We start from the raw sequence: 22,678 nt of genomic DNA on the forward strand, positions 1-22,678 counted from the left end.
ATATATATTTCACTTACAAATACTAAAAAATGTCGGTGTTGGTAAAAAAAACAATTTACAGTTCTGGAATGTGTTGTCTTAAGGAATTTTCAGTGGGAAACTTGAAGAGGAATAAATTTGCATTTGTCTATATATTGGGTTGGTAAGCTATTTAGGTTGACTCATTAAAATAAATCTCCAAAAAGTAAGTATTCATTCATGGAATGTTTAATGTATAGCATGTGATAGCTGTCCTACACTAGGGTAGCTGTGTGGTGGGGAAACAAACAATGAATATAACAGGCCTAACCTCTGCCCTGGAGCTGAAAACATTTCAATGTTCTGTCACTTTCCTTTTTGAATGTTGGACAGAACCATTACCACGGTGATGAGAGAAGGCTGACGGAAACATTTGACAGATCCCTGTGTCCTCAATCCCCACCAAAGTATTTAAGTCATACTGATATAAAATCTAGTGTGAACACTGAGAAATAAAATTTCCTTTCTACTAGTTCTGGAGCAATGTTAAAACTGCTTTTCATTAAGATGAACAATACATCAGAAAGGTTAGAGAGAGCACTGTCACCATCTACACCACTGAATTCTCTGACATCTCATATTCCCTACTGTCCCTGCATGCAAAAGCTGTAAACAATGGCCAAATGGTAGTGCCAGGCAAATCAGTGAGGACTGACCTGAAGATCCTAGGCTAAAATTCTATTTAGTAATGGCCAATGATGATATGCTGGCTAATGTCTACAGTAAGAAATATAAAAGAATTATGAGTCTCATTATTATATTTGCCTGTCTATAAAATACATTGCTTCACACATACTCCAATGATATCCAAAAATAACTGTCCTGCCTCCAATGAGCCCACAGTGTCCATAATTTCTTACTGTAAACTTTTGGATAAGGTTTAAATGTTCAGGACTAGAATTTGGGTTATTTTATTTTTTTAAAGTACAATTTCCATTTTATTTTTCTCCAGTGGACAGTTTTTCTTTAGTTCTTAAGGACTTGGCTCCTTACATGGACTTTGGTAGAGGTCATGAGGCAGCAAGGTTTGGGTTATTTTAAACCTACAGGAGTAAGGTTTACGTTATTCTCTCACCATTGTAGACTTACATTTATTTCTACCATAACCCATGGCTCAAAAGCATGCATATTTAGAACATACTTAGATTGATTAAACATATTTTTCCCCTAAAATGCAATAAAATGAATCTAATTTGCAGGGTAATATGGTAGGTGGCATACTATTTCTACTAAAAATGGCTGTTTTAACCAAGATGTTTTATTTTTGAAAATGAAGATGAGAAATTATTGTAAATATTAATCTTCCTTAAGTGCTTACAATTTATTGTTTTTCTGACATTTGCATTTTATACATGAAATGTCATACTTAGTGAAGATTAAAAAAATTGGGGATGATCAACTCACAAGATCTTTCTTAAGAACTGCATCATTGTATGACAAAAAAGTAAATGATGGTTGCTTTGGATATTACCTAGTCTAGGAAGTACAAATTATACAATTTTATGTTTTTATGAATCAGATTTCTGTTTCACAGCCCACAGGTCAACCACCAATTCAACAATCCTTTCTCCTACTCAGCAATCCTTTTATCCACTCTTTCTTTCATCCATTCTTTAGTTTATTCTCTTAACTATTCTGTTCATCCACTCAACAAGTATTTACTGAGTGCTACTAAGTTCCTGGTGCTGTACCAGGTGTTGGGTTGCAGCTATGGCTAAGACATGGGCCTCTCTAGAAGCTCAATCTAGTAGGGGAAAAAAACATACATAGAGTAAATTTTTATAATGCAATGTGATCAGTGTACCAACAGAAGTTTATACAGAGTATAAACAGAGTATAAAAGTACAGAGACAGTAGACTAGGAATTATATATTGTGTACGTACACAGTTGAAAAAATCACATCTACATTGGGTTTGGAAAGCTGAAAATTGGAGTGCCTAGTCTGTAAGAGGGGTACTGGCTCCCAAACAGGGGAAGAGCAAATACAAAGACTGGGAGATATAAAATAACATGGCGTTTTGGAACCAAAGAAAGTCTGGTATCATTAGAATTCATAAGAATCACAGTTTCTTCCCTTTTGATAATGTAGATATAAAATTTGCTAACTTTTGGCTGTGTGCAGTGGCCCATGCCTGTAATCCCAGCACTTTGGGAGGCCGAGGCGGGTGGATCATGAGGTCAGGAGTTCGAGATCAGTTTGGCCAACATAGTGAAACCCCGTCTCTACTAAAAATACAAAAAGTTAGCTGGGTGTGATGGTGTGTGCCTGTAGTCCCAGCTACTCGGGAGGCTGAAGCAGGAGAATTGTGTGAACCTGGGAGGCGGAGGTTGCAGTGAGTCGAGATCGTACCATTGCACCCCTGCCTGGGTGACAGTGAGAGACTGTCTCAAAAAAAAAAAAAAATTTGTGAACTTTTTTTGAAATCTGAAATCAATCTCATTCTCTCAGATTCCTAAAATAATCCAGAGGGTAAAATCAATCCAACGATTCTTTAATCTTAGAGTGCCATTACTTTAAGCATGAAGATGTTTCCATCCAGTTGCTATTTTTCTCCTTTCATAGATTTTTCCCTTGCCTCCCTCCTCCGGGCATCTGCCATTTAGCAGGAAGCCACCATGGTTACACTCATCATTAACCTTCTGATCACCAGTGGGCGGAAATGACAACCTGGAGTACATGCAGGTCCAGGGTTTTTGTCTGTGGTATTCAGCTGATAGCTAACACATTCCTGAGTTCTTAGAAAAAGCTATAGAGCTATCTTAGACAAATGAGCTAGGCAGCAGCAGGGAATTTATCTGATGCATGTCCTATGGAGAAGTTGGTGGTCATTTATGCTGGAATTCACTTCTTTCCTTTTTGGGCTCTCCGGCTCATTTTATTTAATGGAAGGAGCTACATATATTACAGACTTACTGAATGTTTAGGACCTGGAGGTCATTATATTGGCCTGATTTATGAATAGAGGTCACTGGTAGACAACAAAAAGGCAAACTAAGTATCACGTGGAAGGGCTTAATGTGATTTTATTAACACACTTACGAATCTGGAAATGTACTACTAAGGATAGTAACAGTATTAACAGTGGCCTTTCCCTAATAATTATGAAAAAATTGTTTTAGTCACAATTTCATGAGCTAGAACTCTTACTGTATTCTTCTTATTGCTAGAGAAAGAGAACTGACATAATTAATTTACTAGCTGAATTTACTGACCAACTGCTAGGTAATAGAATAGGTAATTTCCTAAGAGGAATCCTGTGATGCCAATTTTTAGATGAAGAAAAAGGTGGAGGGAGGAGGATACAACCCTGAAGGTAGGTATTATCATTCCCATCCTGTACACTGGGACGCTGAGTCAGAGGTTAAGTACTTTGTCAAGTTAGTAGCAGGCTGTTTTTGCAGCTCTATTATATTTTTGAACAAGTAGCAAAAGGAGGTAGAATTGTGAATGGTTCAGAACAGGAGCTCTGGGATCAGCTGGCATGGACTCCAGGCCCAGATATGTTACTAATAATTTTGGGAACTTCACCTCTCGAAGCCCCAGTTTCCTCACCTGGAAAAAAATGGAGATGATGGATCTGTATAGGGTTGTTACTGGGATTCAGTGAGATAGTACACGTAAAATGCAAGGGAAGCACCTGGCACGTAGTGAGTGCTCAACAAAGCTCAGTGCTATTATTTTCAAAAAAAATGGCACACACTGGTGTGTGATGTGTTCCTTCAGTATGAGAGCAAGAGAGCTGGAAGCCAAAGTCTCACTGAGTTCTGACATCTACTCCATTGTGTCAAAATGAATATCAACAGTGAATCGTGATTAAGGTGACATATACCAGGGTAAAATATTTCCTATAGTTTAGCCAAAACTTCAGCTTACTTCAGTATGATAAAAATGAAGAAAAAATAAATTCCTGCTACTATCTTCATAATTGTCTTTTATTATAGACTGCAAGTAATTTTAATTTCTTTCTTATGATGCTTTGTGAATTTAGTGGACTTGATTAGCTTTCTAACTTTGATTTTCTTGGAGGGGTTGGTGGTAAGGAAGAGAACTTGGGATACATAATTCATGTATGATACACATCTAGGTCAGTTCCTAGTAACTACTGAACCACAAATGCAATTATATAAGGTAATTTGCCTTATATCAAACTGTGATTTTGATTACATACTTTTTTTTTTTTTTGAGATGGAGTCTTGCTCTGTTGCCCAGGCTGGAGTACAGTGGCTTGATCTTGGCTCACTACAACCTCCACTTCCTGCGTTCAAGCAATTCTCTTGCCTCAGCCTCCTTAGTAGCTGGGATTACAAGCACCCATCACTATGCCTGGCTAATTTTTGTATTTTTAGTAGAGACGGGGTTTCACAGTGTTGGTCAGGCTGATCTTGAACTCCTGACCTTGTGATCTGCCTGCCTCGGCCTCCCAAAGTGCTGGGATTACAGGTGTGAGCCACCGCACCTGGCCGATTACATACTATTTTATTATGGGTACTATTTCAAGTTAAAAGTCTTTTTCTTCTCTTGCAGTTTGATAATACAATAATGTTTCTAACTACCATTTATTTAATGCTCATTAAAGACTTCGCACTATGCTAAATTCTTCATAATACTTTATTCAACTCTTACAATTAACCATGAGGTAGGTATTATTGTCCTCATTTTATTGATGAGGATATTGAGGCTCAGTAGGATTAACCAACGTGGCCAAGGGCACATAGTTTAGAAAGCGACCGATTTGATTTAAACCGACATGTCTCTGATTCCCAAACCTGTCAATGACACTGCCAGCTTGACGTTGATAAGTACAAGTCTTATCACTTATTTGCAACCACTTGTACAAGATAAATTTAAAGTTCATTTGGAAAAGAATATATTCACTGTGTATTTTACCTTTTTCCAAGTACAACTGCTCCTGGGTCTTGAGACTTTGCCTCCAGCTCCTGAACTTCATCGACTAATGTTTTAAAAGCAGTCCTCTTGATACTGCAAAAAGAAAAAAAAGGGATTTGCATGGAAATACTCCTGTGAAGACTTCACAAAACCAGATGTCTGGTTTATTATCATGCTGTTGATAAAGTACAACAGTAACAAGAGTACAAGCAGTTTTTCAACAGAATCTTAAAAATTATCATACTTTTGAAAATTAATATGAAATTATAGTTTTAAAATAAATGATGGTTTAGGTTTACAATACTGAAACTCCCATAGTTATTTAAATAAATATCATGTAATTAAATTAAATGCTACCTTTTTTGTGAGAAGAGATAAGATTTAAACATTTATAACCCTTGAAAAAAATTAGTAAGGTTTTCTTTTCTTTCATTTTATATTTTATGTATGTTTGGAATCAGGCAAGCAAAACATTTCTTTTTATAATAAAAAGTGTGTTTGGAAATAGTACAATTTTTCTTCTACTTTTATATGAGTTTTGGGGCTGTTTCTAAAAAACGTACTTCCCGATGTAAATTTCTCCAGTGCCATTTACTTTTCTCTGTTAACTGAAACTACCCGCTTTACTACTCATTTCATCTTTTAAACTAGTTTTCTAGTTCCTGAATCACCCCTTCCTTATTTAAAATTAAGCAATATTACCAGTCCCTATTCTGCAAGCTCTACATGCTTGAGTTGATGTTACGAAGAGAGAAATCTGAGGATGAATATGCATCTATATTTCTCCATATGTAACCGAGTATATACTTACACCTTGTACACCACATCAAGGAGCAGAGATGCCACAGGGATGAATAACAAGCCCATCCAAAAGACTCCAGAACTGAACAACATGGCTGCCTGTGCAAATCGTCAGAAAAAACATTACTTTAAAACCAAAATACATGATTCCTGTTTAGTTTTTATGTAATTTTAAGTAAAATAATTTTAAGAATATCATTCTGTAAGAGAGTAAACAACTCTGAATTCGAACTTATGAAATTAACTTAGAATATCAAAATAAATCTTTGAACACATTTAAAATATACTCTGGATTAAATTCTCTTATAATAATATATGGTGTAGAATAAATCATAATTAGAAACTAAATTTACTATTTCTGGCAAATGAAAATTACTTTTGTAAAATTATAGGATATTAAAAAATCATCCAGATAAATCATGACTACAGTATAATCAAATTAAGATACCTACAAAAACAACAATTTGACTATTTTTGGCTAACATTAGGTAGTAATAATCTTAATTTTTGTTCAATGATTTATATAACAAGTATTGGTGCATACCTGTTATTGCTAAAGTCAAACCAAATATCTTGTATGTAAAAGCCAAATAAAAGTGTATTAAAATAACTTTAATAATTTCTTTGTAATAAATACCAAATTGCTGTATTGGAGCCTTTTGGGTCGCAAAAAAAAAAAAAAATGATTCTGTAATTTAAAAAGTAATAAATTCTATTATTTACTCACAATTATAAAAAAAATCTGTAATATAATTAGATTACACAGAACTTAAAAGGAATAGTATTATACAATAAAAGCAAAAGAAATATTTTGATTTCACTTCTTTTAATCTTTTTATCAAGAGGAAATTTTCAGTAACTATTTAAATCCATAAAGGTATTGTTCTAATTCCACTAAAAAGTAGCTAGCTAACGCATGCACATTTAGATTCTACTAAAAATCACACAAAATTAAAAAAAAAATCAGGTATGGTTCAGGAATTAAAAATAACCTAGAGTTTAATTATTCTAGGCAATTTCACAATTACACATAAATAGTCCTAATCAATTAGTCCTTATAAAACATAAAGATTTCTAATTTTAAATTATATTTCAGATTACCTATTCATTTTGACTCTTGATTAAGGACTAGGAACCGCTGTTTAAATTTTTTCTGCATTGACATGAGCTTATGGATACAGACCGTAGGTTCAGGGAGGCTAAGATTTTTCACTACGTAGAAGTGAATAGCTCTGAATACTTTTAAAATAAAAACATGCTATTACAAAAAATTCCAGAAAATAAGTTTTGCCACACGGGTTCAATGAAGTAGCACCAATATTCGAGACACCAACAAGATGAAAAATATTCACATAAAAGTCACTTTATTTAATAAGCAAAACATGATCTTTGACATGTTTGCTGACATCCTCAATGGTGAAAACCAACAATAACTGTGTAATAGGAAATGTCTATCAAGTCAGTGGATTTTCTTTAGATTGAAAGAAGCTTTCTAGTAAGGTAACAACTGTAAAAAACCAATTTCTTTCTCCTTCTGGGGGGGAAAGGCAAGGTAAGAATTCCAAGGCATGTAACTGAAAATACTACATTTACTTGGCTTAATTTTAATATATTTTAATTTGGTGGGGGGCGGGGGGCAAGAGAAGGAGGATTTACTCTTGCCTTCGCCACCTTGTATTAAATGTCCACCGATGGAAAACGCAAAAGTGGTGGAGATTCAAGGCTGCTAATTCTGACCATTGTGATGCTAACGATGAACGGAGGAGTGACTGGCGCCCCACCATTCAGTCCACCAGCCTTTGGCTTTACAAATGAACAACATGAATTGAGGGGAAAAAAGTTTTTCTGCGTCATATCTGAAAGCCTGTCAGATTTTTTTTTTTCTTTTGCAGAGTTAATCCAAACCTAAAAGATTTAAAGCCGACATTCGCATTAAAGACAGAGAGTCTCTTTGTATTTTTTGGATGAAGAGGGGGGAAAAATAAAATCCCACAGAGGTATTTCCTTCCTTTCTGTATAAGAAAGCTCCCCCTCACTCTGAAGAAACCAGTTTTGTCTCTAACTTTTCACATTTCCCCACTCGCAGGCAGGTCAGCTGGGAAAAGGCGAAGGGATCCTGAGACAATGGTGGTAACAGCAGCAGCCTGTTCCGGCCGAGCTCCGAGCTCCGAGCTCCGGCTCCCCCCGAGAGCGGTTTGCAAATTGCTCCTAATGTGGGAGACTGGTGCACCAAGCCAAGTGGCCCCCGCTGCCCCTTCTCGAGGCGCTGTGAAACCAAATGGAATCTGCCACAAAAGTGGCTCCCGGGGGCCTTGAGAAGGGATCAGCTGAGGAAGCTGCAAAGCTGGTAACAGGAGGGCACAGGCCCTGTGTGGCGAACAAGCAACTGCTTGTCTCTGCAGAGTGATGCCGGCTCAAAATCGAACCACTGGGGCTTCAAAAATAAACCAACACTGCCTGAAAACGCAACCTGCAGAAGAGAACTTGTTCTGAAATTTCTATGTGAACTTTCAGAGAACAAACGTTTGAGAAAATACCAGTTTATGTGCATTTGGCCAAGCCAAGGGGCATGACGGATAAGAGGGATTTATCTTCTGACCCACAATGGCATGATCTGTTAGCACCTATGTTCCCATATAAGACAGAAACCCTTCTTCACCTTCAATGTGCCCAAGTTCAGTCTCATAGGAGACAGAATTCAAGTGTGCCACCTGCCTACAAACTAACGGTATGGTTCTTCAGTCTACCTCTATGTGTTTACACTATTAATATCAGAGTGGCATGCTGCGACTCTTACTCATGGAAATGTATAGACACCTAAAACAGAAGGCCCTCTGCCGAACTCTAAGACTGTCTCCATGGACCCCAGTTGGAGCAGGTTAGGTGACAGGCTTGGAAGTGGTCCTGACACAGCCCTTCCCGGCTAATCAGACACTCGAGAAGAAACTTCTCAGTCTCAGTTTCCTCAGCTGTACAGTGGATTGTAGGAATTAAACTCAATAATATTTGTAAACTGGCTGCATAACATTGATTATTAACAAACTTTCTTCATTTCAATTGTCTGGTTTCTTTAAATGCTCTAGTCTCTTGTTTTTTTTCCAGTGATCTGTCCCATGAGCTTCATGGAAGAAAATGTTTATGACAATATCAAATTAACTGAAAATCAATTTATAAGTTTTATGATTTTCATCTCGATAGTATCACAACATATGCTTGTCTTACCTGCTATTTTAACATGCAATGATGAAACACAGGCCAAAGTAAGAGATCCCTAATAAAGTGCCCTTCATCTCAATTTGCCAATTTAGGAAATGGAGAAAAATAATTTTGTCATAAAAATTATTGACTACGCCAGCATAATATATTAATTTTGGAAGGGAAAATTATCCAGAAAATAGTGCTTCAAAACATTTTTTTTGGAGGGGACTGCAGTAAGAGAAACGAATAACTTCCAGAGTGGTTGCGTTAATGTTGGAAACAACCACAACAAAAAAACCAAGAAGTGACTATTTATTAAGTGTCTGGACAAAGCTTTATATAAAAGGCTTTCAGAGCTTAAGAACAGTGAAAAAAACTATGAAAGGATGCTTTAAAGAACTGATTTATGAAAACATAGAACTTCCACATGTTCAAACAAACATAGCTAAAAAAGTAAACAATAAAAAACGGAGAGAATGACTACTACAAATACATGAAATTCTAGGTTAATATCTGATCAGAAAAATAGCCCCTTTATCTTCATAAGAATAGCTGCAATCTCAAGATATAGGCAACAGACCTGGAAAGGTATTCATAAAAGCAGCAGCAAGTAATCAATGACATGGAAAAGTGTTGAGCCACTCTGCAGTCCTAGAGAAACACTGACAAATTAGATCAGATTTTAAAAATTCACCATCAGTTTGGTGGAGTGAGTGGTGTATGGTGGAACAGGTATTTGTAGCAATTTATACTCCCACCAGCAATGAACTAGCCTTTAAAAAAGGTATCTGGCAATGTGCACCAACACCACAAACATTTATTCCTTTTAATTCAGTAATTCAATTTCTGAACTATGTGTTAAAATGAAGTCCAGCTTTTGCTTATCAGTATCTCATGAAACTGTCCTGTGGTTGCTAGTCCTGAAAGCATCCCCCGAAAGGGCCCATTGCCAGAGGTTCAATAAAGGTGAAAAGAAACCACAGCAGCATCCTCTTGGAAAGTCACAGCGCAGAGCAGTGTAAGGCTTCAAGAAGTCAGAGTAAAGCACCCTACTGAACAGTTTTTAAAACCAAGGTTTCCTAAAGGTATTGATTGATCATGGAACACCTTCCCCCACATCCTTCTTACAAACATGCACACAACTAATTTTGGGGAATGCAAATATTCGTTGTGGGTTGTTTTAAATAACAAAATACTAGTTAAAGCTAACAGGGCACTATGTGGCTCATTAGGCAGATGTGCAACCCTCGGTCAGAATGTCATCCAAGCTGTGAAGATGCTGTTCACAGATTGTAATTATCAGAAGACTGATAGTTTAGAAGAGTCCTGGAGGGAAAGGTAAACTACCCTGGTATTCTCCCAGGAGCCTTCTGTTAGCAAACAAACACCCTCCCTGGAAGGGTGTGCAGTTTGTATCATCATCCATATGGAAATCAGCCACTAATCACCTGTGGCTTAGATTTCTCACCTGAACTTGAAGCACAGGCTAGACTATTGAGCTCCTAACTTGTGGGTCACACAGGCACCTCAAACCTCACACATCCCACACTGAACACACACTGTCTTCCCTCCAAAGGCCGCTCTTCCTTGGTACGAGCTATTCAGGGAATGGTGTCATCCCTGGCTGCCCAAGACAGAAACCCGGGCCCTATTCCTGAATGGGCTTTTTTACCCTACGTCCAATATTTCACTGGGTTCTCTTGTGCTTTAGCATCTTCAGATTCATCCATCTCTGGTCAACTTTGCCATGCTTATCCCAGTCCAAAAAATTTGCCTGTCCTCCTAGCTGTACTGACTTCAGAAAGACTCTGCTTCTAGCTGTTCACGCTGCAGCCAGAGAGATTTCCAAAAGGCAAATTCAATATTAGCAGTTGCTGGATTAAACCCTATCCGTGGCTTCAGAATGTCCTCAGAATAGAATACAAAATCTTTAATACAATTTCAAGACCTTTCCTATCTGACTTCTGATTACTTTCCCAATATCACCTCTCAAGCCAGCCCCATTTCTTGCTACACGTAACGTGTTTCAGTTCCTGGAAGGCACCCATGCTCACTCATGTCCTTGGGCCTTTGCACTTGTGATGCCTACTCGTCCTTCAATTTTCCTTTCTTAGACTCAGTTAGAGGACACTACTTGGGCTTCCGTTATGTTGGCACCTGTCACCTATTTTCTAGTTGCTCATTCATCTTCTTGTTAGACTATATGTTCTCTTAATTCTCACGATCCAAGTGCTTAACCACCAAGCAGATGTTCAATAAATAATTGCTGGATAAATATGTTCTCACAAGCTAGTGTTGCAGAAACTGTGAAGAACAACAGAGCCTGGGGACCCTGTTCTTGAGATGTGGTGGTTATGGTTTGCTTGGTTTTCTTGTGTTCCAGCATGAAGTTATTCTATTGCCAGATAATTACGTATTTTGGGGAGAGGAGTTGATTCAGCCCCATGACTATCCTTTTCCAACGTAGGTTGCCTTTTCTGTTAAAGGTTGAGGGATGTGCATTAAAAGCTAAATATGTTAAACTATCCCCACCCTCCAGTGTGAATCATCAGAAGTATTTCAATGAATCCAAGAAAGGTATGATACCTGGAAAAAAAGTGTTTTTTGTATGATTTTTTTTTTTTTTTTTTTTTTGCGGTTGTGGGGCGGTAAGGAAAAGCTGTAGAATAGGCAGGAAGAGAAGGAAGTACCAGCATTAACAAAGATTTTAATTAACTACACGGTATGAACACTTTGCTAAGTTAAAGAAAAAGAAGCAGAATATAAAATCCCAGTCTTCCTCCTCTAGACAAATACAAAGTGTATCCTTCTGGCTGCTCTGGCCACAATACTCGAGTCATCTTTGTTTCCCCTTTTCTATGAAACTGAGCATTCAATTTACTGGCAAATCTTATTGGCTTGACTTAAAAAAATCCATACACCAATGTTCATAGCAGCAGTATTCGCTATAGTCAAAGGGCGGAAACAACATTAACAGATGAGTGGATGAGGAAAATGTGGCATATCCATACAATGGAATATTATTCAGCTTTCAAAGACATGAAATTCTGGCCCACTTTACAACCTGGGTGAACCCTGAAGACATTTTGCCAAATAAAAAAAATCAGACATAAAAGGACCAATGTGTGATTCTACTTAGATGCAGTGCCCGGAATAGTCAAATTCAGAAACAGCAAGCCCAATGGTGGCTGCTAGGGGTTAGGGGAAAAGGAGAACGGGGATTGTTTAACAAGTATGAGGTTTCAGTAGAGAAAGATGAAAAAGTTCTAGAGATGGACAGTGGTGATGGTTGCATAACAATGTGAATACACTTAATGCCACTGAATTTACACTTAAAATGATAAATATTATATTATGTTCTGCCATAACAAAAACATTTAAAGGAAAAAAAAAGTTCTTAGAGCAAATCCTCTCCCCACCCCAAATCCAGAATCTACCTACTTCACACCCTTCCATGCTTGCCTAGGCCCCCATCATCTTCCGTCTGGAGTGCTACAACAGCCTGATAGGGGTCCCCTGGCCGCCTCCCTGTTCCCCATATGTACTATTCTCAACAGAGCTCCCAGAGTAGTCCTTTTAGAAGTCAGATCGTGCCTCCCTGGCTCAACCTTCCAGAGACTTGGAGAAAGATCGAGTCTTTACAATTGCCTCATGGCCCTGGGTGTTCTGCCCCAGCCCTGTCTCTTAAGGCCAGCTTGCTAGGGCCTTTTTTCCCCCAGCTTCTAAGTTTAGGAGTGCATGTGCAGGTTACATAGGTAAACTTGTGCCATGGGGGTTTGATGTACAGATTATTTCCTCACCCAGGTATTGAGCTTAGTTATTTTCCCTGATCCTCTCCCTTCTCCCACCCTCCACCCTCCGGTGGGCCCCAGTCCCAGTGTGTGTTGCTCCCCTCTGTGTGTCTGTGTGTTGTCATCATTTAGCTCCCGCTTATAAGTGAGAACATGTGGTATTTAATTTTCTGTTCCTGCATTAGTTTGTTAGGAATAATAGTGCTTTAGTCACTCCCTCCCTCATTCAGCTTCCACCACTCAGGCTCTCAGCATTTGTCTATTTTCATCTGGAATTTTCTTCCAGATAGCCACAGGTCCTGGTCACAACACTTCAGGTACAGTGAGGCCTTGTGTGACCACCCCATTGAAAACAGCACCCCACCCCATCCTCTCCCCTGCACTCAAGTCCTCCAGAGTATTTAACACAGCTCAGCCTGCTGTATAATAGACTTATGTTTGTATGTTTTTCTTCTCTAGATTATAACCTCCCAAAGGCAGAGATTTTTTTCATGGATGTATTCCCAGAAACTAGAATAGTGCTTTGACATATATTGGTTGCAATATGTTATTGATTTAATACATTACTAAGTTATTGAAAAATTTTTATTATAAAATTTAAAGAGGAAAAAACTTTAATTTTCACTGATATGAGAAGCACTCAAAATAGTATAATAATGCCTCTATTTTCAGACTCTAATCTCTTTCTCTGCATTTAGAATTATTTTTCTAGGCTAGATTACAATCAAGAGGAGAAGGTGTATTTTTTTTTTTTGTTCCCCCATATGGCTCACAAATTGGGAAGAACTGACAATTTAATGATCCTTCTATTCAGAGCATGGTATGTTTCTTTATTCAACTTTTAAAATATTTCTCTCATTTTTGTCAAATTTCTAGTTTTCTTTCTACTAACCATTCACATAACTGGCTAAGGTTTCTTCTTGTTTTTGCTGTAAATGGAACCTTTCATTTTTCTTTGTGTAAGAAGGCTATTTTATCTTTAAAGATTTAGGCCATTTCCAAGGGAGTTAACGAGTTAGAGAAAACTCCAAAAGTGGCATATCCATTATGTATTTCTGAGGAGTTTGTCAAATCCAAGAAGTCAATGGTTCTTTCTGGCTCCGACTCCTCTGAAACATCCTGGTAGTATAACTCTTCAGAGATGATTTGTACCATGATCCCCTGAAACATACACACCTCCCACGTTTCTCTTTTTAAAACCTATCTGCCATGGTCTGAGGTCATTTAATTTCTCTTGTCTCCTCCTAGATCTCAGTTAACCCTTTTGGTCTTCTCAGGAAGCATCTTCTTCGTGAAATCATCATCAATAAAAATCTTCAATGCTTAGCTTCGAGTTTGCAAGTATTGTTTCTTTTCATACAAGTTTTCTTGATCTTTCCAACCACATTGTGGCTCTTTCCTCTTTGCTATACCACAATGCTTTGTCTCTGCTCTATTAGCTAGGTATCTTTTCGGAAAAGGTGCATTCTGTGTTGCTGTATTCCCATTTCAGCCCCATCTCATCCAATCTCAGTCACCCATAATAGACTCTTTTCTCCTCCAGTTCCTTTTCTCAGCCACCCAATCTCAGTGGACTGGAAGATCTTATTCATGAAACCTGAGACCCCAGACTTACTCTAGAATACCCTGAAAGCTGCAGAAATCCACAACTTTAACATCTATATTTTTACAGCAAAGATACTCTAGAGTATCTTGAAAGCTAAAATCCACAATATCAATATCTATATTTTTATGGCAAGGTAGAAATATATCAGTAGAATGCTAGAGTCCTCTGCTGGCAATGCTACCACTGATGTATGGGAACTTCACACAGACTCATCAAAATCAACTCTGCTTTCAGACACTGAAAAGTGTCATTAGAATTTGAACTTGCAAACACTTCTGAAAATGTCTTTGTGTTCCAGGCTGGTGAAATACCACGGTAGGACACTGCAGAGGTCATAAAGTTGTTGGAGTCTTTCTCAGAGGCCCGAGCCTTCCAGTCTAAATTCATTATGGTAGTTGGGTGTGGGGTTGAACTGGGTGGTACACAAGTATCCCCGGGTCAGCAGTAAGTGGTGAGTTTGCTACCTTGTACTTTAACCAGAGACAAATTCTAAGCTCATATGAACCTTGGCATGGGGTGAAGTGCCACTGAATCCTTCAGTAGCTGCACATCTTGGGTAGTCTGGCTCAACACTTCCCTCTGAGAAAGCCTAAAGACAAAGGAGTGCAAATGCCAAATTCTCTGTTCTGGGCCTTATCATTAAGAACTAACTTTACTATCTTTCATTTTAGTTGAAAACAACTCTTGCAAATTTCAATTATGTGATATATATTCACGTCAAAATATAATTATCCTCATGACTTCCTAATTTATCAATAGCATTTATCACTTCCTCTGACTCAAATCTTTATTCTATGGCTTCTGGTACTCTCTGGAATACTGTATATTCTGTAATGACAAGCTGTCTGCCATGACTTACAGTAATGATGTTAATGACATTCAGGTAACTTTTTGTGACCTGGCTTTGCTCAACTTTCTGGTTCTAGCTCCAACCATTTTCTGCCTTGGTAACACCAAACTTGCTCCTTGCTTGGGCTGTTCTCTACCTGGAAAACTCTTTGCACACCCACCTTCCTGGACAGCTTGGGGAACAGTAGTACCAAGAAACTTTTCCAAACAACAGCTTGGGGGTCCAGCGCTCTCTTCTCTGTTAGTCCCTGTGCATTGTGATCATAACAGCTAGCATGTTACATCCTAATTGTCTGTGGGACTACTCCATGACAAATTAACTCCTCAGAATGGCCTCTTTTTGAAACTTTTGATCCACTGAACCCAGTATAGGCCCGGACAGATAGGCACTCCATAAATCTCAGTTTAATTGAACTAAATTGGGCTCTTACATGGGATGATTACTTTCTCCATGAAACTAGACAGGGCAGAACACCCAGAAAATAACTAAAGGGTGTTTCAGATAAACCCCAATATGTTTACAATTATTCTCAGCAGCTTTTGATTACTCAGAGACAAAGAAAATTCTTGGCTTGGGTTATCCCAAACAAACAAACAAACAAACCCAGATCTTAGAAAATATGCAAATTAGATACCAGCTCACAGCATTTATGTGCTTCTTTCCCTTGGACATTTCTCTGGGGTGATGAGGAGCTGAAAAAGGGGTGATCATCTCATGGGGCTCAGAACCAGTACTCAATCTAGCCATAGGATACAAGAAACAACCTTTGCATCTCTGTTCTCTGGCAAGAGAGTAATCATAAAAAAAAAAAAAAAAGACGAAAAAGGGTGTTTAGAGGGAAAGGAGGAAGAGCTAGTTGGGACCTGGAACAATTAGAAGTTAATTTTTGCAAAAAAAAAAAAAAAAAAAAAGGTTTGACTATATATCAATTCACACTGAGAACTAAACATGCAAAAGAAAACAGTCTTTCTGAAAAGGCATCAAGAACACTAGAAAATGTGCAGTTCTGAGACTATTTTCTAGGAATATAGTTCCCAGAATAGTGAAGATAATTAAAAACATAATTTGTTTTATTTTAATCTTCATTATTGTCCTATTTAAAAACTTAAAAGTAACAGAAAAATGAGGACAGTATTAGTAAAAAAATTTTTTTCATTATGAGAAACAAAATTTAAAAATGCTATGATGTTATTAAGTAAGTTGTATGAGACGGTATGTTATCTCAATGTTTAATATGTTTACTTGTTACATGATTCTTACAGGTTTTTATAATTTTGTGACGGGTCTGCATTTTAGCTTTTTAAAAAAATGTTTGAAAAGCCCTCTCATAAAGCATCAGTTGTTTGATTACAAGTCAGTCAGTCTGTAAAACAAAATAACCTGCATTTCAAGACTGTAGAAAACGATTTTCAAAAACCTCAAAACTTCAAAAAGCACCTAGCTAAAGAAAAACAGCTGTTAGATGGCTTACATAGAAAAACTGACTTCCATGGCTGAGACTTTTAGTTGCCCTTCATTCTATATCATCTTTAGATGCAATTACTTTTGTCCTTGGCTGGTCACCTTTTCCTCCAGCTCAAAGGTTACATCCCTCTGACTCTCTTGTTGCAGCTGCTTTGGCTATATGATTAGCTTTTGGACAATGAGATCTAAGTAGAAATGTATTGGTAATGTCTAAGAAGGAGCCTCAAATAGAAAGGGCAAATCCTTCTTCCCTCTCTTGCTAGCTGGAAGGTTGGTAAAATGGCCAGAGCTCAGGCAGCCATTCTAGACGATGAGGAAGTACACTAAGGTTGGCAGTGCAGTAAGTTAAAGGGAACCTAGTCTCTGATGACTGTGCAGATTCCATACCAGTCCTGGACTGTCTGTCTCCCCCATGACTTCTATTACATGGAAGAGAAATACGTTTCTATCTTGTTTAATCCACAGTTACTTTTTTAAACATTGAAAAATATGCCATAAGTAACTTGCTTTGGATGATGCATGCTAGGAAGCTTAAGTGATAACTTTGAACAAAGCAGCTTAATGCCACTCATTGATGATCCCTTTACCTTACCATAGGATGGAATGCAAGAATTATGTCCAGTTGGCCAGGCGTGGTGGCTCACACCTGTAATCCTGGCACTTTGGGAGGCTGAGGCGGGCGGATCACCTGAGGTCAGGAGTTCGAGACCAGCCTGGCCAACATGGCAAAAACCCATCTCTACTAAAAATACAAAAATTAGCCGGGTGTGGTGGCAGGCGCCTGTAATCCCAGCTACTCAGGAGGCTGAGGCAGGAGAATCACTGGAACCCAGGAAGTAGAGGTTGCAGTGAGCCAAGATCATGCTCACTGCACTCCAGCCTGGGGGACAAGTGCGAGAACAAAAAAAAAAAAAAAAAAGAACTATGTCCAGTTATGAGCTTTATTGAAACACTTTCTTTCATGAGTATTTCTGGCCTGTCATTCAAACAAAAGCTGTGGTGGTTCCCAAACCAGAATGCTGGGCCTGGAGGGCAGAGAGGCAGTCTGCCTTCTGCCCACAGCGCTGACCCCACCTCATAGTGCTCTCTCCAGCTCTCTCTGCTGCAGTCACGGGCCTTGTCTTTGAATGGAAAATTCTGTTGCTGCCCTGGAGAATGGGCACCTGCTGTTCCTTAAGTGTGAAATGCTCTTCTTCATATGTCAGGTATTCCTGCATCGTGTGAGTTTCAGCTTAACTGTCCCAACTTCAGAAAGACCTTCCTGGAACATCCATTATAATCCTGTCCCTTATCATATCTGCTCTGTGTTCCGCCCATCACTTATCACTTTGTCAAATTATCTGTACTTATTCTTCATTTAGTCATTTGTTAACTGGTTTAGTGCCTGTTTCTCCTTCCCATTCCCTGGCCCCCTCAATTAGGCAATGGGGATCCTGCCCAATCAACCTGGTATCGAGGAACAGTGCCTGGCACCAATTAAGTCCTCAACACATATTTGTGGAATGAATGAACGTGACAATGAATGGCCTCTAGGGCTGAATAGTTAAAGCTGTACCATACCAGGAGCAGGCTTCGTTCAGCTTTCACACCTTGCTCATCACTGTAGCATACGGGTACACCACGGCCTCTCTCTCGCTTATGACATCAATGCTCCACCATTAAACAAAGGGATCCTTAAGGACAAGGCCAATTCCATTCATCTTTGCATCCTCCAGTGCCTAACACAGGCCCTGGCACACAGGAGACGCTCAATCTACACTTGCGTATATTGCAGGCAAAGGTACTGTGGTTACAAAACACAATGCCTGTTCTCGTAATGGCTCTAAGGAGAGCTCTCACTGTAAAGTGTATGCAGATGTCCAGATATCCTGATTCATGATTACGTTCGTCATACCCGTGTCTCCCTTTTCCTCTCAGCATTTCCATATATACTTCTCTTTACAAAATGGGCTTGGAAGTGGCTCCTGGCCAGCTGCCTGTAGAACTGTGAAGGTCTGCCTCTTTCGTTTACTGTTGGGGGCATGAGGACCGTGACCAATGGCAGGTTTTACTGGATGGACTCACAGTCATTGGCTCATTGAAGAACATCTGACAGAATTTTGTACAGTTGTTCCCTCCAGACTACTTGGTTAAACACGGTAATCTCGGATGAAACTCCATCATATCATAACACTGCCCCACCTCATCTACAAGGCTTGGTCTTAAGACCAATAAATTACCGCATGCTATGGAGGTAATTAAAAGCTGATAGATGAATAAAGACTATTTTAACCAGGAAATTCCTCATATGAAAAGTAATTTATTATGTTGGATAAAACAGGCAACGGCACAATTTAGGAAAATCATATCACTAATGTAGTTTATTAATACCTTTCCTACAGGGGTGACACCAAAGGGTTCAACAAAGATTTTTATTGTTTTTCAGAAAGCCTTTACAAACCTCAATCAAGAGATCTGAAATTCTGTAAAACACATGCTCGTTCCTTAACTTCAATTTCCTTCAGTAGTTTTATAGATCCCTTAGGCCAGGGAGAGCAGAAACAGATGGTGCTTGGGAGGACTTTACAGTGCCTGTCTGCAATGCCACAATAAATTTAAAAGTTTTGCTGATACTAAGCTTCTGTTATTAATCCTGATATGAAATGATCCTTGCTGTAGCTTGTTTTTTATTTTTTAATCTGGTTTATTAATCACTGGCTAAACTATTTTCTCCTAGAAATTCAAAAAATACCCAGTAACATCATTGAGACCAGTCGGAAAAGCAGGCCAGCATATGTTTATATAACATAGCACTTTTCCCCAGGGCCTACCTTGCCCCATAAATTGTTGTACTGGTGTGAAAAAATACAAGTCAGGTCTGAAAAAAAGTTCTCCTCTTAAATCACAACCATATTTGTGAGAGGAGAGGAAGACAGCGACATATTTAAAGTCACAGCCAAGTTCGTCACACTAGTTTCTTTTTCCTTTCCTAAATGATTTCTTATTGTTGCATTTTCCAATGTCTACCTTACCCCCACTGCCCCTAACCCCCGATATCATAATTCCTTTTGAACAGTTAAATATTTCAATAATTTATGGTTGTGGGACACTTGTTAATCATTATCATTTGAATCATTATCATGGGTAGAGATGTAGAATTACTGTAGTGGAAACAAAGTGCAAAACTCTAGGAAGGAATGTTTTCCAAATGGGAACACCCTGCCCACCGACTGAGAACAACCAGCTCTTGGCTGGGTCTACAGTAACTGAAGTCTGCACTAAACTCTGAGATATTTGAGGAATAGCTTTCTGGTCACTTCAGGCATGCAGAATGAGCGGAAGCAAAAGGGGAAAAGCTATTTGATGCTCTGAAAAGAACCCCTGGGCAGAGACAAAGGCAGCTAAGGACAGCTGAAGATGGAAATATTATATGCACATGACGACTGGTCAGTTCATCAACAAGATGGAACTAAGTACTTCGATGGGTGGCACTGATGCTAGAAGGGCATTAAATTATAGTTGATAAGTCTGGGAGAAAAGCCACAGGGAAGGGGAAAGAAAAGATGAGAGAAGAAATGGAAAAGGAACAGACAGGAGTGGGCATGGTGCATCAGGGGACAGAATCAGGCTGGGTTCACACTGTAGTTCAGACACTCTGGAGCTGTTTGACCTTCAGAGAGTGATTTAGCCACTTTGCATCTGTGAAATGTCTAAAAGAATTTACCTCACAGTGTGGCTGTGAACATTAAATGAGTGACCACATGAAAAGTGCCTCTGACAGTGACTGGCCCTTCATCAATGGGGCCCTATTATAGCTGAGTGGCAACCATTCATTTTCTGATGATGTAGGATGACTGAGTTTTCTATTTAATAGTTAAAAAAATTTTTTTAACAAAATGGATATTATTTATGCTAATATTGCTGTTAAGAAGAGGCAAAAGGCTAGGACATGAAGTGAGATGGAATTTCTCTAAACAGGGTTGAAGGAGTCAGGTGGGTGTTGAGAAGGGGAAATTATAACTCTGGGTACTTTTTTAAAAAGACAGGAGCACTTTCATATCTGGCTTGCTTATAGAAATTGTTCAGGACCCTGGGAAAAGTGGGGAAATGGCAGATGGATTGAATGCAAGGAGGATGGCTACAAGACAAAAAGAGTTATCACCTGAGAGTAAGGAACAGCAATAAGCCCCAAAAAGAAAGTACTGAATTCCTCAGAATGTTAGCAGAAACCAATGGGATTGAAAAGAATGGCCTGGGTTAAATTCTCTGGGTCACCGGCTATTTCTTTGCTTACTACACAGATTTGGAACATGAGTTTAGCGAAAACAAGGAGTATCTGGCATTAAACATAGTGCCTGGAGAACTTAGTAGGTACACAATAAATGTTGGTTCCCTTCTCTCCCCAACTTAGGGAGCAAGGATTTTCTTTCAACACGTAGAGAGAAATGGCTCTGCCTTTGCTGCAAAGATGACCCAAGAATGTAAGTTGGAAATGACTATAAAGTCCTGATTTATGTGTGAATCTGCATGAAGCTGAATATAGAAGCATGAGACCTCTACCTGTAAGTTGCTGAATTTGTATAATTTGCACCCTGAGATCCTGTTAACTAGAGCAAAATATCTGTGCCCTTTTAAAGTAGTTCTTTGAAGTGGACGCAGTAAAGAGAGGCATACAAGAGAATCTCTTAGGAGTTGGAAGACAAGCTCAGAGGCATAGAATGTAGTGCTGCTTAAGTATCACAGTGGCTGAGAGCTCATCTGCCTGGCCTGGGAAGGATTAATTAAATGAGACCAGCATCCTGTTCTGTTGCTGAAAATCTTCATGTGTTGGAAATCACAAGATGTTGGAGAGATGTACTTATGTGAGCTGAAAGCTGCTTCTCTATAACCTCTATTTCACGGTTTCTCATTTGTTTGTCTAAAACACGGAAGCAAGCAAAAAATGTTATTTGCCAATCACTTAACACTCATTTACGGGGCACTAGGGGCCCCACACCATTAGGTCTGAGTGAATGAGGAAAGAAATGAAGACACAGTGGTTGCTTGAGAAGGAGTTGAAGCATTCTGAAACGGTTACTGTGGCACCGATGTGGAAGAAGGACTAAGGAAGAACAAGACCGCTGCAACGTCTATAGAGAGGAAAAGGCAGAGAGAAGAAACATGCAGGAGGTAGTGCTGCCAGGAAAACAGAATACAGAGATTTCCTTTCCTTTACAAATCCCTGAAATACCTGCGAGGACTGAGGGTCCCTTCAGACTTCTAATTTCCAGATCAAATACCACGCATTCCTCTTAGCAACTATTATCAGAGAAGGAGCACAGGGCAACGTTTAAGGTAGCAGACCTGGGGATCAGACATCGAAGTTGAAACCTTATCTCTGCCACTATGAGTCAGATAGTGATGTCAGTTAAGGTTCCTAACTTCTCTGTGCCTCAATTTCCATATCTGTAAAGTGGTGATTATGGCAACCCATTTGGTGTGAGGATCATGTGAGTTACCGACAAGCACTCTCTCCTTATGTTCATGGCAAACACAACGGAGTCTGCCCTGAATTCTCCTCTGTCTCCTCACATCCAACCTGTTCATCAATCCTATTGGCTCTCCCCTCAAACTGTATTCAGAATCCAACCACTTCTTACCACTGCTGCCCTCCTGCCCCACACACCATGATCTCTCTCCTGCTTTATTGGAATAGCCTCCTAAGTGGCTTGCAATACAACAGAGTCCTACTGCAAAAATATAAATCAGGTCATGACACTTCCCTCTCAAGCTCCTCCAGGGTTTTTTTTTTTTTTTTTAAATCTGACCGTGAGTAAGTGCCACAAGGCTCTATGGGAAACACAACTGAAAATAAGGCTCTTGGTTCCCCTTGCCTGCTGCACTTTTCTCTAGACACTTAAATATGCACATATTTCATTACTCGTTTTATTTACGGTCTGCCCCCTTGCACTAGAAAAGTGAGCTATGGGAGGGCATGGGTTTCTGTCTGTTTCATTCAGGACTGAATCCACAGTTCCTAGAATAGCGTCAAACACACAGAAGAATCTCAATAGCTGTTGGATTGGTTGATTGAAAAAAAAAA

The 22,678-nt window shown here is 39.0% G+C and overlaps 1 protein-coding gene across 1 annotated transcript in view; it reads right to left on the reverse strand.

Annotated features, from left to right (window-relative positions):
* The window catches only part of ATP8A1 (ATPase, aminophospholipid transporter (APLT), class I, type 8A, member 1), a 292,825-nt gene that overhangs the window by 15,222 nt on the left and 254,925 nt on the right, over nucleotides 1-22,678 (reverse strand). The window contains exons 34-35 of the mRNA XM_011968920.1: nucleotides 5,719-5,807; nucleotides 4,908-5,000 (exon numbers count right to left, since the gene is read on the reverse strand). Of these exons, the coding sequence (XP_011824310.1) occupies nucleotides 4,908-5,000; nucleotides 5,719-5,807 (182 nt within the window). The remainder of the gene's footprint in view (nucleotides 1-4,907; nucleotides 5,001-5,718; nucleotides 5,808-22,678) is intronic.

This window comes from Mandrillus leucophaeus, unplaced genomic scaffold, assembly GCF_000951045.1.
Source record: "Mandrillus leucophaeus isolate KB7577 unplaced genomic scaffold, Mleu.le_1.0 Scaffold865, whole genome shotgun sequence".
NCBI classification, from domain to species: domain Eukaryota; kingdom Metazoa; phylum Chordata; class Mammalia; order Primates; family Cercopithecidae; genus Mandrillus; species Mandrillus leucophaeus.